This window comes from Crocodylus siamensis, chromosome 1 (genome assembly GCF_052110815.1).
Source record: "Crocodylus siamensis isolate JL-2025a chromosome 1, ASM5211081v1, whole genome shotgun sequence".
NCBI classification, from domain to species: domain Eukaryota; kingdom Metazoa; phylum Chordata; order Crocodylia; family Crocodylidae; genus Crocodylus; species Crocodylus siamensis.
In genome coordinates this window covers 278,435,889-278,451,672 of record NC_143395.1, presented here as the reverse complement: position 1 = coordinate 278,451,672, position 15,784 = coordinate 278,435,889, and the positions used below count along the sequence as shown (strand labels likewise).

Sequence of the window (15,784 nt, the reverse complement as noted above, 5' to 3'; positions counted from 1 at the left end):
TGCTTAAAAGGGAGGCTTGAACCAAAGGGAACGGCACTTGGGGGAGGGGGGAGATAAGAAAATCTGACCATTCCTCTTCCTTGTAGTTTTGATGGTCATGTTTTCCATTTCTTTCTTTCCTCACATTTCCTCTAGCCATTTGCCATCTCTAAGACTCCTTCAGATGTCTCTCTTTGATTTCTCCCTCACTTTTTCTTCCACATTCATTTTTTTCTCTCTCATTTTCAGCCCTTTCCCCATCCCCAGCCTTTGAAAACAGCCTTTGAGAGCAGGGAGGCTGATCAGAAGCATAAATCAGACTAGGAAGCGTGGTTTCTGCCTGCTTAGAGCTGCAGAGTATGTGAATTCTATCAGAGGCGTAATGAGCATGGTTTACGCCCTGGGTAAACCCTCCAGGAGAGCACATGGGAGTGGGGGACAGTGTGACCCAGGCTGTTGCTCTTACAGCAGCAGCATGGTGTCCACACACCCAGCTGCTGCTGCAAGAACAATGTTGTGCGTGCCGCTGCTTCTCCTACTGAGGCACAGACTCCAAAGGGGTGAGGGTGATACTGGCACCCCTACTAATCTGTCACTCAGGGCTGGTGCCCCACTTGCTGTGCTGTACCTAGACTCCTGACGGCCCCGGGCAAACTTTTAGTATCAGACCCCTCTTTGCCAGAAATAAGGGATTTTTTTGTTGCAAAAGTCTTTGATTTTCAGGCCCCCTTTCTGTCCAGGCCCCGGGGCAGCCTCCCAGCTTGGCCATGCGTATGTCCAGCCCTGCCTACTTGCCCATCCCAAGTTGTGTTGCTGAATTCTATCAGTTCACTATTGCCAGCACTACGGTGAGAGACTTTGATTGAGGATGGAAGTATGTAACAGACTTAAGTTTCTTAAGGACTAATCCAAGTTACTGTCAGTCTCAGATTTTTGGGCTGGCCAGCATGACAAGAGATACATGGATGAAACACTACTTTTGGTACAATTGAAAGGGATGATCCCTGCAACTGTCCTTTTTTTCACTAAACTTACAAGGGCAGGTGTGCACTTTAGACTATATTTCATCAAATTTAAACTTATGCTTGACATCAAAGCAAAGAAAATGTTAGTATTGCTAGTCTGCTGTACAGTTTTTCTAAGGACTTTGAATTTTGTCAGAAGATAATGAGAACCCCCCCATCAAATCACATGACTGCATTCTTAATGCCCTTTATTTTTCATTTTAATGTAAGCTGGTCCTGTGAAAGCATTATGTCTGCAGCTTAATATGTACCTCAAGTATTTTACAGAGAATACAAGGAAAGTTCTTTGTCTTAAAGAGCTTGCAAAAACAACAGTCAGAAGTTTGTAATATGTGAGTTGCTATTCTGGAACCTATTACAACTTTGTAAAATAAACCTGGTTCTCTAAATGAAGTGTTTACTTGCTGTAGTCAGGACTAGTAGGACTAAATGCATATTAGACCACACCATTTTGAAGTTCACTAATCTTATTCCGTCTCCCTGTTAACTTCCCAGGATTTGATTTTCCACCTTCCAATTACATTTATTCAACTCTTTACAGTAATAACTGCAAAAAAATCCAGTACTTCAAAAGCATGAAAATTGTGGCAGCTGCCTGGAAAATCCATTCTGAATTCCATTTTAGATTACATTTTTTTTTCCTGGTCAGAAAATGTTCATTGAAACAATATACACACATTAGCTGTATAATTTTATTTTTCTAATATAATGAGGGCCTGTGAAAAGTTTAATAAAAGGAGTTGCCAATTACTGTATCTGCTGTACATTTTAATATGAACGTTGATTTTAATACAATAAAATATGTCAGTGCACAGGTTGTCTACAAGTGTTCTTGATATATACTTCCAATGTATGTCAAAAGTAGTAAGACTTACATTGACAGAAAAACTGGCTTCTAACCATGTACGTAGGTGTGAAAGAATGCTTATGCTAAGCAAGGCCTAGCCTTAGAAACAATGCACTAAAACTCCCAGAATGCTTCAAGGAGGTTGAGGAGTCAGTGATTGACATTCTGGTAATCACTTTCTGACCCTTAAATGAAAATGCTGAACTTCTGACCTTTGAACAATGATAAAAATAGCAGACACGCCGCTTACATTGTTAAGAATAGGAAACTGCATGGCTAAACTGCAATGACGAAAAAACGACCGCATATTATGTCAGATTTGACATTTTAACCCTGCAAAAACCAGCAAAACATATAGATGAATAATGTATTTAGGTTATAGAAAATTAGCATAAGAAATATAAAGGTCATTAAGAATTAATATAAGAAGCGTAATGATTATAATACAAAGCGTATCACCTGATATTATAATATAGATAAGTTAACTAAATAACCAATAGAAGTAAGAATTAGAAATGCATATGTATAAGTGTTATCATATATAACTAATAGTAAAGTTATGTTAGATGCCTCACTTCCACCATGGGGACAGTTTTGTATCTTTTGCCTAAAAAAAGACAAGGGACTCCTTTTAAATGAGCTGTTGACCAGTTCTGAGACTACTGAATCAGGCAGCTGCACCTAGCCTCCGGAGTAGAGAGCAAGGGCTTGATTTGGGAACCTCGTGAACCAACAGACCTCCTTTAGTTTATGACTTTGTGAAACAATAAAAGTTTTAAATTGAACAGGTCTGAGCCTGTGCTTAATTCAGTCCTTATATAATTCGGCATCGAGCTCACATAGTAGGTATATGTGAGAGAGCCCAGTTCAGAGTTTCTTTCTTCATCCTGAAGATGAATTGCAACAGCAAACCAAAATAAGGATATCAGAACTTTGTAAAGTATAATAAATCCCAAAAGCTGAACTATACAAGATCAGTGGCAATTTTATTTAATGAGGGAGAATACCTTTCATCTATATCTCAAAAGACAACAGCAACAATCTCTCTCAAATATGGGCCTTGCTTTAACTATCCACACAATTGTAACCTCTAAAGCAGTTTATTTTGGTATTCTCTTTGTGACTCTACGCTTGAACACTGTCTGTACCCTTAATGTCAACAGACCTCAGATTCATTATGCTATTAGTGCACCAATTTTCCAAAGAAGATATTAAGTTCCTGTTTCCTTCTTGGTGAACTTCAAGTTGTTGATGTATAAAGTCCTTTGAGGCTTGTATCCTATCAGCACAGGGGTGGGCAGTTATTTTGGCTTGAGGTCCACTTAACAAGTTTTGGTGAGCTGTTGAGGGCCACAAGTGCAGCCCAGGCCCTTGGCAGGTGCCCCGCCTCCTGGTCACCATCTTGGGCCTGGAAGTCCCACCCCCTAACCCCCAACCTTTGCCACTGGAAGTCTGTCCCCTTGCCCCAGAAGTACACCTTTTGGAAAGGGGGGTTGCCATCTTGGAACCATTAAAAAACAAATTGTATACAAAAAAAGTCAAACACCCCCAATAACATTTTAATTTTATTTTAAAAAGATATTTTTGCCTTCTGTGTGTGTGTGATATATATAAAGGTGATTGCATAATAGCTCAAAATGAAGTCTTACTCTTCTATATTGTGAGAGTAGTAGGGGGGTATGGGTGGGTGGGTATGGGGGCTTGTGGAGAGCTGTGTATGTGTGTGAATGTAGGATGTAGAAGAGAGTATAGGGGTATGTATGGATGTGAGTAGGTGGGTATGGGGTTTGTGGGGGTATGTGAATGTGTGTGGGGTTTGTGAGGTGTGGGGGAAGACAGGGGGTGGGGTGTGTAGGGAGGGTGCATGTGAGTGTTTATGTGGTGGGGTGCACGTAGCAATGCATGCAGTGGTGAGTGGGGCTTGCTCCAGAGGCACGTGGGTATGTGGGAGGGGTGCATGTAGGGAGGGCTATGGGTAGGTGTGGGGGTTGTGATCGTGTGTGGGGGAGGATGTGGTTATAGGGTTTGCAGGGTGAGGTTTGTGGGTATGCTGGCGTGTGCATGGGAGCCCCCCACGCACGTCCCTCTGAGCTGGTCAGCATCCACCCCTGTCCCACAACAGCCCAGAGCCCGCACAGCCTGTGGCACCTCTTCATCACTGCCAATAGCACTGAGCCCCAGTGTGCCCCATGCCTGCTCTGCACTACCTGGCTGTGGTGCATCTTTCTGCCCCCTGGACATGCAGCAGGGCTGGGGTGGCTCCACAGCTGGACTGCCTTTTTAGGCAGCCCAGCCAGCAGCAACTCCTTCCAGCTACTACCACCCCTGGCCCCAGCCCCACAGTACTGGTGGGCACCCATGCATAGCCCCAACCCACCCTGAGCCTGCTGCGGACTCGTCTGCTTACACTGAACAGCTGTAGCAGCACCGGCAGGGCAGAAGTGTGCTTGGCATGGGGAAAAACCGGCTCCTCCTCCTCGCTGCTGCCCAGTGCTTCCTGCAGCAGCCTTGTGGAGCCCATGCTGGGATGCCCAGTGCTGGGCAGTAACGAAGGGAAGGGGCTGGGCAGCAGTGAAGGGAAGGGGCTGCTTTCCCCCTGTGCCGAGCACACTTCTTCCCCACTGGCAGTGCTACTGCTGCAGCTGTTCAGCATGAGCATGTGAGTCCACAGCAGGCGTGGGGTGGGTCTGTGCATGGGACCCCACCAGTTCTGTGGGGCTGGGGCCAGGGGCAGTGGTAGCCAGAAGGAGCCCCTGTCATCTGGACTGCCTAGAAAGGCAATCCAACTTCAGAGCTGCCCCGGCCCTGCTGCATGCCCAGGGTGTGGCAAGATGCATCACAGTGGGACGGTGCCTGGGCCAGATGGGACCAACAGACCTGCTGCAGGCCAGACAAAGCCCTTCCATGGGCCATATCCAGCCCACAGCCTGTATTTTGCTCACGCGTGTATCAGCGAGTTCCAATTTCTCTTTATGTGCCATTATAGCAGTTGACTGTTGCTAAGAATATCTAGATTTGACACACCACAGGTTTGTTGGCCTGGCATGCTTAATGCAGACCTCTCAGGTTCAGAATTTATTATTCCCCAATAATCTATAGAAGTATTAATGTTAGGGACATAGTGCAAAGTCCATTGTTTCAAAACTTTGACTGAGGTTGCAGTGATTAAGCTATGCATTCAATTTATTTCTAGTGGTTGAGAGTCTCTTTGTATTTACTTTTGTAATCATGGAACAAAAGACAGCTTTTGCAGGTCATTTTTACCCAAGTAGGAATAAAATAAAACATGAAATACAAAAAGCTTATGAAAGATTCCAAAAGATGTGTGAATAGATACAATAATCGTAATAACTGTATACAAAAGTTGTAACTAACTGTTACTTTACTTTCAGGTTTAAAAAATGTCTGATAGGAAAACTGTTATACGCAGGGCCCATGCTATTGAGAAGCTACTCTCTGAGAACAATTTTCAAGATATTGATAATCACCTCATAGAGCTTGAAGCTCTTGATATGACTACAGAATACCTTCAAGAGACTGATGTTGCCAAAGCTGTGTACAGAGTACTCAAGAATTGCCCTGCAATAGGATTGAAAAGGAAAGCAAAGAACTTACTATCAAAGTGGAAAACAGTTTACGCAAGTAGCTGCCTTCAGTCCATACAAAGTAAAAAGTCAGTTTGGGGGAATGTGGAAGAGGACAGTAAACACTTCAGTGTAAGTGTAGGGGCTTCAGAAGAACTGACTGAAAACCCATTAAACCCTGCTGATTCTAAGAGTTTTCTACTGTCACAAAACCTTCCAATATATAATGAACCAAAAAACCATACAGATCAGCAGCAGCTTTTAGAAGAACAGTGCTCTAGTAATGAAGATGCTACACCTGTTGTTAATACCACAAGCTCACCACAAGATCATGTGGAGGTCATGAGGTCTAAATGCACAGAACTTCTTTATAAAGCCTTGACTGATTCTGTCCTAAGCAAAGAAGAAACCAGTAAGTTGCAAAAATTAGCCAAAGAAATTGAAGAGCGTATTTTTGCTCTGCATGCTAAAAATGACAAAAAGTACAAAAATTGTATCAGAAGCAAAGTCTCTAACTTGAGGAATCCTAAAAGTTCCCATTTAAAACATAACCTGTTTTCAGGGATTTTGAATCCAAAAGTTTTTGCTGAGATGACAGTGATGGAAATGGCCAGTGATGAACTGAAGCAGCTTAGGGCTTCATACACAGAATCGTCTGTTCAGGAACATCAGCTTCCCCAAGTTATTAGTGGCACACAGACAAACAAAATCAAATGTAGGCGCTGTGAAAAATTTGACTGTATTGTCACTATGATTGCTAGGGGAACTCTCTTTCTTCCTAGTTGGGTGCGAAATGCAAATCCAGATGAACAAATGATGACTTACGTTGTTTGCAATGAATGTGGAGAACAATGGTACCACAGCAAATGGGTTTGTTTGTAATTATCTTTAAGGAATGACTTAGGAGTGAAAATGTAAAAATGTATTAAATTACTGAGACTAAAACCATGTATTTTTGGAATTATGTACATTCATATTAAAATGTTAATAAAATAGTGCCAGTAAATGGAAGTACAGTAAGCTGGATACATAACTGATTGGATTATTGCCCTCAAGAGGTGATGTCTCATTGGGAGGAGGTATCTAATGGAGTTCCCCAAAGGTCTTTCTGGGCTCTGATATTGTTTAGTATCTTCATTAATTATTTTGAATATAGGATTGAGTGCACACACAAAATTTGCAGATGAAACCAAGCTGGGTGGAATTCCAGGCATTATGGAAGGTAGGACTAGGATTCAGAATGACTTTAAACTGAAGAAGTGGCACAAAATCAATTGAATGAAATTCAATAGGACAAGTGTGGAGTTCTGCACTTGAGACTGAACAATTGAATGCACAAATACAGACTGGGGAAGGACTGGCTAGACTGCAGTACTGAAGAAGAGGTCCACAGGGTGAATATGGGCCAACAGTGTGCTCTCATTGCAAGAAAGGGCACTAGCTCAGTGAGAGCTTATAAGAGCATTGCTTTTTCAAATCAAGGGAAGTGATTCTCTATTTAGCACTGGTGAAGCCTCACCAGGAGTGCTATGTCCAATTCTGAGCCTCACACTTCAAGACAAACATAGACAAATTAACAAGAGTCCAGCAGAGAACAACAAAATGATTAGAGGTTTAGTAAACATAAGTTATGAGGAAAGAACTATGATTATTTAGTCTGGAGAGGAGATGACTAGGGAAAATTTGGTAACAATCTTCAAATACTTAGAGCGGTTATAAATGTCCTGCACAGGACAGAACCAGGAGCAATGGTCTTAAACTGTAGCACAGGAAATTGATTTGGTTATTTTGAAGAACTTGGTCACTTTGAGAGTGGGCAAGCATTGGAATAGGTTATCCGGAGAAGTTGTATTGTCTCCATCTTTGGAAGTGTTTAAGAGTAGTTTGGACAAACACTTAACTGGAGTGGTTTAGATAAGAATGATCCTGCTTTGACCAAATTGGCTAAAAAAGGTAAAAAAAGTAATGAGGAAGGTTATTAGAAATCATTGCTTTACTTGAGTTTTCTATTTGTTTCTGTATCTTAGTGTGAAAATGTGTAATATAATTTGCATGTTATGTGGTAACACCATAAATGAGAGGGAACATAAATCTACTAGCTTATTACAAAGACTTCTTCGGTTTTAAAAACAAGTCCTGTTTTTTTAAAGATATTGAACGCTTGCAGTTCCCATTGGCTTTCTCAGCACTCAGTTTGCTTAGGTTTAGCTAACTGTTTGCACAACTGTAATTAACACATTTTTGTCCAGTGAACAATAAACATGAAGGCACATTAATTAAAAGAAAAACTCTCTTACAAATAGATGTCAGCTTACCTCTCTGACTAATCTAATAATATTCAAAACGAAACAAGAAACGCTAAACTACTAAATATAAAAAGGTGAAGAGGGCAATGCTTGCAAGTTAAAGCACAAATATACTTGGAAGTAAATTATTTTAATACCTAAGGGAAAACTGCTTGTTGAAAAGAAATTCCATATCTAATGAGTATAACGTAGTATTCTGTATCAACTTTGGCCCAAACTTGCACTTTCAAATAGTAAGCAATATATCTGGTAGTAAGCAGATGCTTGCTTAGACCCTGAGGTCCCGATTGAAAAATTACCTAAACATATGATTAACTCAATCCTTATTCAAGAAAAGGGATGAAATAAAGTGCTTTCCTGGATAGGTATGATTTCTGGAATTTAAGTGTTCATTGTTAACAATTATCTCATCAGATATTAATTTAAAGAAAAGCAAAGAAGATCTCTTAAAGACTTCTGAAGTAATCCCGTAAATTGTTGCTTATTTTTCATACTTCCTTTCGATTATTTTCCCATTGCAAGACAATAAACAATAACATGAATCTAAAAGTTAGGGTTCTAGAAATTGTTTTTGCGCAGGAGTTGAAAAATGTTTGGTGTTCTTTCTTAAGCTCTTTATTCAGCAACACTGTCTTCAGAAGAACCATTCACAAAAATCATGTTCTATTGCTTTACATGTTATGACACTATAATCTCTTACATTATAAGAGATTCTCTTATATGTATATGTGCTTCTATAATGTATTAAAAAAAGCCCTTTTTTCTTTTGCTCCAAGAAGGGGCAAAGCATTATTTGGTATAGCTTTTATTTTTTCCAATTCTGAAACGTCTGCCTATTCCCAAGTTTCAGATTTACATCAAGTGTACTACTACTGCTATTACTGGTACAAACTGTAATGTATTTCTACATCCCACTATTGTCCATTTATTTTTTTTTATGTTTTAAATTTGTATTCTGTCTTTTGGCATATTTGTGCCGCAAGTGCTAAAACTATTGTTTAAAAGGACCAATAATCCTAATTATTTAAGGGCATAGAATTAATGATTCCACTAGCCCTGCATGGCTGAAGATTGGATTTAGAATTCTCCTGTGAACAACAGTTCCAAATGCACTGTATGATGAACATATCAGAAATCATGAAGGTGTGCTTTCTTGGATTGTGTTAGAGGAAGGAACATCCAATAAAACAACATGGAGGGAAAATGACACACCATCACCTGATTTTTAAATTAATATTTTTTGTCTTATATTCCTATCCATTCCTCTGTTGTTTATAACTCATCATCATTTGGACTAGATGATCTGTCTAGGTCCCTTCTGACTCATTGATTCTATGATCAGTAATTAAATCCAGGAGGATATAGGCCTTTTATCCTGTCCCGGATTTCATAGCATATGAATCCTTGACTCTTACGTAGAATAGAGTGAATACAGTGGGCACATCTACATGTGCGCTTTAATGTGCAGTAGCCTATTCTATTGCACATTAAAGCATCACGTAAAAAAAAGGTGCTAATATGCTAATGTGCATCACTAAAAAAGCATGTGCTTGTGCTGCTGTGTATTAGCGCAGCCTAATGAGCATTAATTTAGTACCTCATATTGGAGGTACTAAATTTAATGTGCATTAGTAAAAGCTCATAAATGCATGTATAGATGCCCCCAGTGAAAAATAATTCAGACTTTGTTGAGAAAGGTAGGCCTGTGTAACAACAACAAAACAGAATTACAATTGGAAGCTGTGAATTGCAGAATGACCACTGTTTTTTTATAGAGTCTGGCTAGGTGGTATAGCTGTCTTAGGCTAAGTACCGACAGTCAAAAAGCCCAAGGCTGAATCAATTCTATATTTGCAGGTTAGTCTAAACTGCAGAGATTGAACCAATAAGCAAGTGAACAGATATTCACTTTTGATTCCAGAAATGCAGCCATAAGCCTGCGATGGCCCAGACCAGAAGCGGTGGGGAGCTAAAGCACACCCTCTGCTTAGCTGGAGCAGGCAGCTTGAATCTGGAGGGGATCTGAGATAGAAGTTCAATAAACTGATGAAATCTAAATCAGTTAAGTCTGATACTACATCCATCCAGGTTTATCTTAAACTGGTTTTGGCCATTTTGAAAGTGGTTTATATGCACTGAACTTCTGTTGTGTTACAGATTTGAACTGGTTTCTGATCACTTATACCAGTTTGTGTGTTATTTCTGTCCCTGAGTTTTTTGCCTTTTTAAATCTTGCTTTATTCACAATGGTTATTGGATTGCTTCATTTCATTTCCTCAAATGTAGACACAATTAAACATCTACTTAGTTGGCACTGCTGCCAGTCTCTACTCAGGATTTTTAACAAGGATTTTGCAGATCAGGGACAAAATTAATTGGCTGAGCAAGGCAGAAAAACTTATTGAGCACCTGCCTGTTTCAGCCAGTTCCAAAGGAGTTGAACAGATGCTGTGTGCATCTGCATCTGTTTCTGACATAAGTGAGGCATGGCAGTTTTCTCTGAACTAAGGAACTACCCTGAGAACACTCCAGCCAAATGAACTGTCACAGAGATAGATTCATTAGGGAAATGAGATAACAGTCACTGGTGAATTATAAGCTAACTAAAGGGGATCTCCAAACCTGAAATCATTCTTTCCCTGAAAATTGTGCACCTGTTTCAGTTACAAGTTATACCTTATGTCATTATGATTCAACATAATAAGAATAATTAACTTTGTTTACTTTGGGGTAATGGTTCTCAATGTTTTTGGACTTGAGACACCCCTCATTCAACTTGCGGGACACTTCCATAACTTCTGTGAATTGAGTGGGATCCAATTTCAAAAACTAATTTATAGATTACACCAGTGCTTCCCAAACTTTTCCTCAGCATGACTCCATTTATGGCCCCATTTCCTCAGTATGACCTCATTTTCTCAGCATGGCCCTTCACTCTCACCCCACAGCCCCCCACCCCTGCAACTCCATCTGCTGATGTTGTGATGATGACCCCATTTGGCATCGCAACCCACAGTTTGGAATCTGCTGGATTACACTGTTTACTTCCTTGCAGAGGGCCCTGGCAGTGGGAACAGGGATCATCCAGGCAGAGGCAAGCCTGAGCTTGTGCTTATCTGCTTAGCTGATCTGTTTATCTCCTAACAAATACCTCACATGTATCTCTTTTAGTTTCTTAGGCACCCTGGCACTCTGACTGAGAATCTCTGCTTTGTGTAGTTGATAGTAATTTGGGTATGATATTCACAGTTTTGTCAAGTTAATTAGTTAAGCTCTTACTCTGCAAACACTTTGTTATATGCTTTACTTGATTCATGACTAGTCCAGCTGATCTAAAAGGAACTATTCCTATGCTAAGTGTTATGTAAATAGGCACAAAAAAATAATAGTGCTCACAATGCACAGAATTCTGCTCACTGTAATATTGGAGGTCAGGCTGCAACTGAAGATAGCTGCACACTACTACAGTATGTTTTAGAACAATGTGTAGCAAAACAGGTTTTTTCCTTTCTTTTTTTAAAAACTGTGAACAACAGCCATTTCTAAATAATTTGTACTGCCTGCAAAAAGCTTAGGAAGCTGCTCCAGTGATACATAGCTCTGCCAGATTCTATAAACCTATCTAAATTATAGAAGGGAAACTTTAAAAACACTGGATTACTTTTAAGAAGCAGAGAACATATTTCAGTATTGAAATATGCTGCTTCAATGCTGAACAGGTTGTGAAATCATACAAAACAGGATTAGATGGAGTAATCAACAAAGTGTGTTCCCCCTACCTTTCTAATCCAGAATTAGAAAGGTTATTTTCTTTAAAACCTTTTAGTAATGTGTAGTGCAAAGCAATGCATGCCAGTGTGGCAGCCCCGCTTTTCCAGTCCCCTGTCTACAGAATGGAACTAGCCTGAGCATATGGGCAAGCCTGTCCAAAGTGTCCTACAAATTTGCCACAGCTCTGACCTGAATAAGTCATGCTTTCAGTGGTCAAAGGGTAGTCTCAAGGCTCATTTATTTCTCTAAGTCTTTCTCCCAAGAACTGACAATGAGATGTCTACTTACTGACAACTGGTGAAAGATTGTTACAATCCAGAACCGTCAGACAACTATCAGTCATTACATGATAAAAAACATTCAGAAACAGAACCCTTAACTTTTCTGGTTGATGGAGACAGAAAGGTCCAGTATAGCAAAATAGCAGCATCCCCTTCAGAAACATGTTCCGTACTTTGTTTCATTCCCTAAAATTCAATTGCAGAAATCAGTTGGAATTTGTTTAAGAGAGGATGCTCTTTAAGAGTTTCGCAGATGCAGACACCCATATTTTCTAAGTCCAGGTTTTCTTTGTCCTGCCAAAGTTTTCAGTAAATAATGTTATGTGCTGTGTACTCCTTTCAATGATTAATGAAGATGTTTTATTAAACTAGCAATTATATTACTATAGTGTCACTTCCTGACAGTTCATTTCATTACACCATCATTCATAATGTCAGACATTTTCATTCTCTGTATTTCTATCTGGCCTGGTTTGAAGTAAGAAATAAGATTTTGTGTGGCATTGTATCCTACCACTTCACTCCTCTGGAGAATGGAGACATGACTTCTAAAAAACATTTAACCTTTCTCCAGTTGAACACTAGATACAAAAATTCATTAAAAAACAAAAACAGATGTGTGTATCCCAAACAGGAGTATAATAGCCTAGTTTTAAAGAGTGTCATGTGTTCACTGTTCAGTTTGATCACACAAATGTATGGTTTTGTTTAAAAAGGTGTGTTCTTAGTTTCACTGTGCAATATATTACTTCTGATTGCAGTTTCTCAGAAAAGGCAAGGCCACAATGAGTTCTACATTGTTCCTGCCTAAGATAAGTAACAGAGTAGTTTATAATCTTTGACGGGATACGAGTGTATGCTTTGGCACTAAAATGAACACTTGTCAACCAGCAGCTACTTGATAACAGAGAGAAAGTACAAGGGTCAGAAGCATGGAAGTTCTGGAGATACGCTAGGGTCTAGAACGGGGTGAGCAAAATAGGGTTGAATCCAGCCTGCCAAGGAATAGTATTTGGCCTGTGGCAGGTCCTTTGTCCCCCTTCAGCCTGGGCACAGGGGGCAGCTCGGGCTATGGCACATGGGGCTAGTCCTGCCACTTTCAGGCACACAGTGCGGCAGGGGCAACACAGTGCAGCAGCTGGACTGCACTTCCTGGAAGCCCCAGTGGCAGTGACTCCTTCTGGCTGCCACTGCCTGTGTCACTGCCACTGCCTGCTGTCTGGGAACATCAGCCAATCCACTCTGCACCCACTGCTGTGGGCACCAGATGGAGCGGGCAAGCAGGTTCTCTATGGAGACTGTCCCAGGACACTGCAGGCAGGACCACGGCCAGGATTGCAGGACCATGACAGCATGGGACTGTGTGGGGAGTGGATCACAGCTCTGCCCCAGGCCCTGGCTCAGTGCTGTTACTACCCAGCAATCCTCCTGCTGGCCCCAGCCCTGTCTACCCATCCTGCTCCTGGACACTTGCTCCCCTGCTCACCTATCCCGCTCCACCCGGCTGAGTGCACCCTGCCTCCAGGAGTCCCAGACTGGTCTCTATGGAGATCTTCCCACCCACCTGCTCCATCTGGCACCCCTGGACCATTCTAGTAATCTACAACTGAGGGAGTTTTGGTGAGCTATTACGGAGAGGGGGGAGGATAGGGTGAGTGCTGATCTGGACTGTAACAAGCCTGGCCTTTTACTCCACAAGTGACCCTCCAGACAAAAAGTTGCCCACCCCTGTCTAGAAGCAAGAGTAGGAGGAAATATTTAATGGATTTTTTCCTTTTTCTGGAATTAAAAAGTTTAAGTTTATTCCTGAAAAGAAAAAAAGTTCCTTAACTTTTCAAAGCAGGAGCAAATTATTCTTTATTGAGCTGCTTACTATTTCTATTGTCCCACCAACTACTTCTTTGGTCATAGCTGTCTAATGAAAAGATTTGATTATGGGGCTTGCAACTGTAATTTTGTGAAGAAGGGAAGACAGAAAGAAGTCTTCTTGGCTTTAGTGGGACTCCATTGAGGTGTAAATGTGCATCCATGGAGAGTAAAATCAGATCTGTTTTTCTTTAAACTAGGAATTTCTCAGATGCCAACTTTTATATTCGCACACAGCCACTCCCAGAATCGCTTTCCATGGTAAAGTAGTAATAATCAGAGGACCTTTATGTAGATTATGTTCAAAATTTAAGCAACCTGTGCCTGCATTTAGTATATAATTATAGAAAATAACCACTAATCAATTTTCAAGAAAAAAGTTCAAGTATTCTAAGTGCTGTACCATTGACAAATGTTTATGGAAAAAACTGATGTTTTCTGTACTAGAATAAATTGCTGAGAGCATTACAGAGGAGAAAATGAGCCTGGAGGCTATTTAGGAAATATGGTGAGGGGGAAAAAAATCCATAGAAATTAAGTCAATAGTCTGAGGAAGTTTTCAAATCATGCAGCTATTGTTGGACTTTTAGTGGATCAGAGACATTAGAAATGTGAGATCTATCAGGTCACCGGAAATTTTCCTGTCAGCATAGATTTGCTCCTATGGTAATTGTCCATGATTTATCTAGTTCAAATTTTAATGAAGTTATAATGCGACATGGGGCATTATTGGCATTAACTTCATATAGATCAACCTATCTCTGAGACCTACATGCATCACAGACACAAGTATGCATAGGGTAAAAGAACTGTTTCCCCAAGAAAGCTTTTTCTCATGTACCCACATCATAGACTGATGCATTATACCTGAGGAGGAGTGCTGCTGACTGCTGCCCTTGTCCTGAAGCTTCAGACAATATTATAATATGTGTAATATAATATATTGTATACACACACATAAATTTGATGGGTTCATGATATCCCGTCTTGTTTTGTAAACTGCTGAATTCTGTAAGGTGCAGTGTTCTAAGGCCAGATGATTTCATGTCCATTTATATTATATTGCTGTAGTCTAGCCAGGAGGTGACAAAGTTGTGTATTCTTGAGGCCAAGTCATCCTTTCCAGAATGGGACAGAGTTTCCTTGACAATTGGAAATGGTAGAAAACATTACTCATATACCCTGTTGTTGGAGAGATTAACTAATACAGAGGGCCTTCACTTGAAAGCATGGAGCTGTTTTGTTCTTTTTACTAGCTTTTGATGCATAAAAATGATTTACCTTTTAAATAACGAATAAAAATACAGTAGCAATATCCTTAGGTCCAAATTCTATTTTTAAATGTATACTCAGGAGTTTGAATGACTTCAGAGCATATATCTGAGGGTAAACTTTAGCCAAAAATTGTATCTATCTGTTCCTAAGTACTGCCTACTATATGTTGCATTAGCAGTCATTATCCTCTGGTTAATACAACTGTACCTATTTATATAGGAAATATATATATATATATATATGTGTGTGTGTCCATTTTAAAGTGGAATACCCATGGAATGGAAGATCTGAGCAAATGAGTTCTAATATTCTGATACTAAAACTTTGTGCATATCCTCAATTTTAACCATGGGAGTAGTCCCACTGGCATATCTACAAGGTCCTGGCCAGTATAGACTACGATCCTTCTATTTGTCCCCATGTCTTTTATTCTAAACACCAAGTTAAAAAAAAGAAATATAGATTATATAGAAATATACTATCGACCACAGTTTATGAAGAATTGTATTTCTAAATAGAATATTTACTATTTCCCTGCAAGTGTCCAGATCTTTCAGACATATTAGCAATAGTTAGTGCCACTTCAAGAAAAGAAGTAGCAATCTCCAAACAAATAACTTTTAGATTATGTAACTTTTAATATATGCTTTTCATGAAGATCCCCCCCAAAGGAATCATTTTCTCCAGCATTGAAATAAAGCATTGGCAAAGAAATGTGTTGAGATTTCTTTAAACATTAGATTCATCAGGGCATGTCTGCACTGTCTCTGTGGTACTGCCAAAAATAAGCCCTACCCACCCAGTCCTGCTCCACATAGTCCAAACCTAGAATTGGGGCAGTGAGGACACT

The 15,784-nt window shown here is 40.2% G+C and overlaps 1 protein-coding gene across 3 annotated transcripts in view; it reads left to right on the top strand.

Moving 5' to 3' along the window:
* The window catches only part of TCEANC (transcription elongation factor A N-terminal and central domain containing), a 26,029-nt gene extending 10,245 nt beyond the window's left edge, over positions 1-15,784 (top strand). For all 3 annotated transcript variants that reach the window (XM_090063520.1, XM_090063529.1, XM_090063538.1), the window contains exon 3: positions 5,244-15,784. In XM_090063520.1, coding sequence (XP_089919646.1) covers positions 5,253-6,317 — 1,065 coding nt within the window. In that variant the 5' untranslated portion in view covers positions 5,244-5,252 and the 3' untranslated portion in view covers positions 6,318-15,784. The remainder of the gene's footprint in view (positions 1-5,243) is intronic.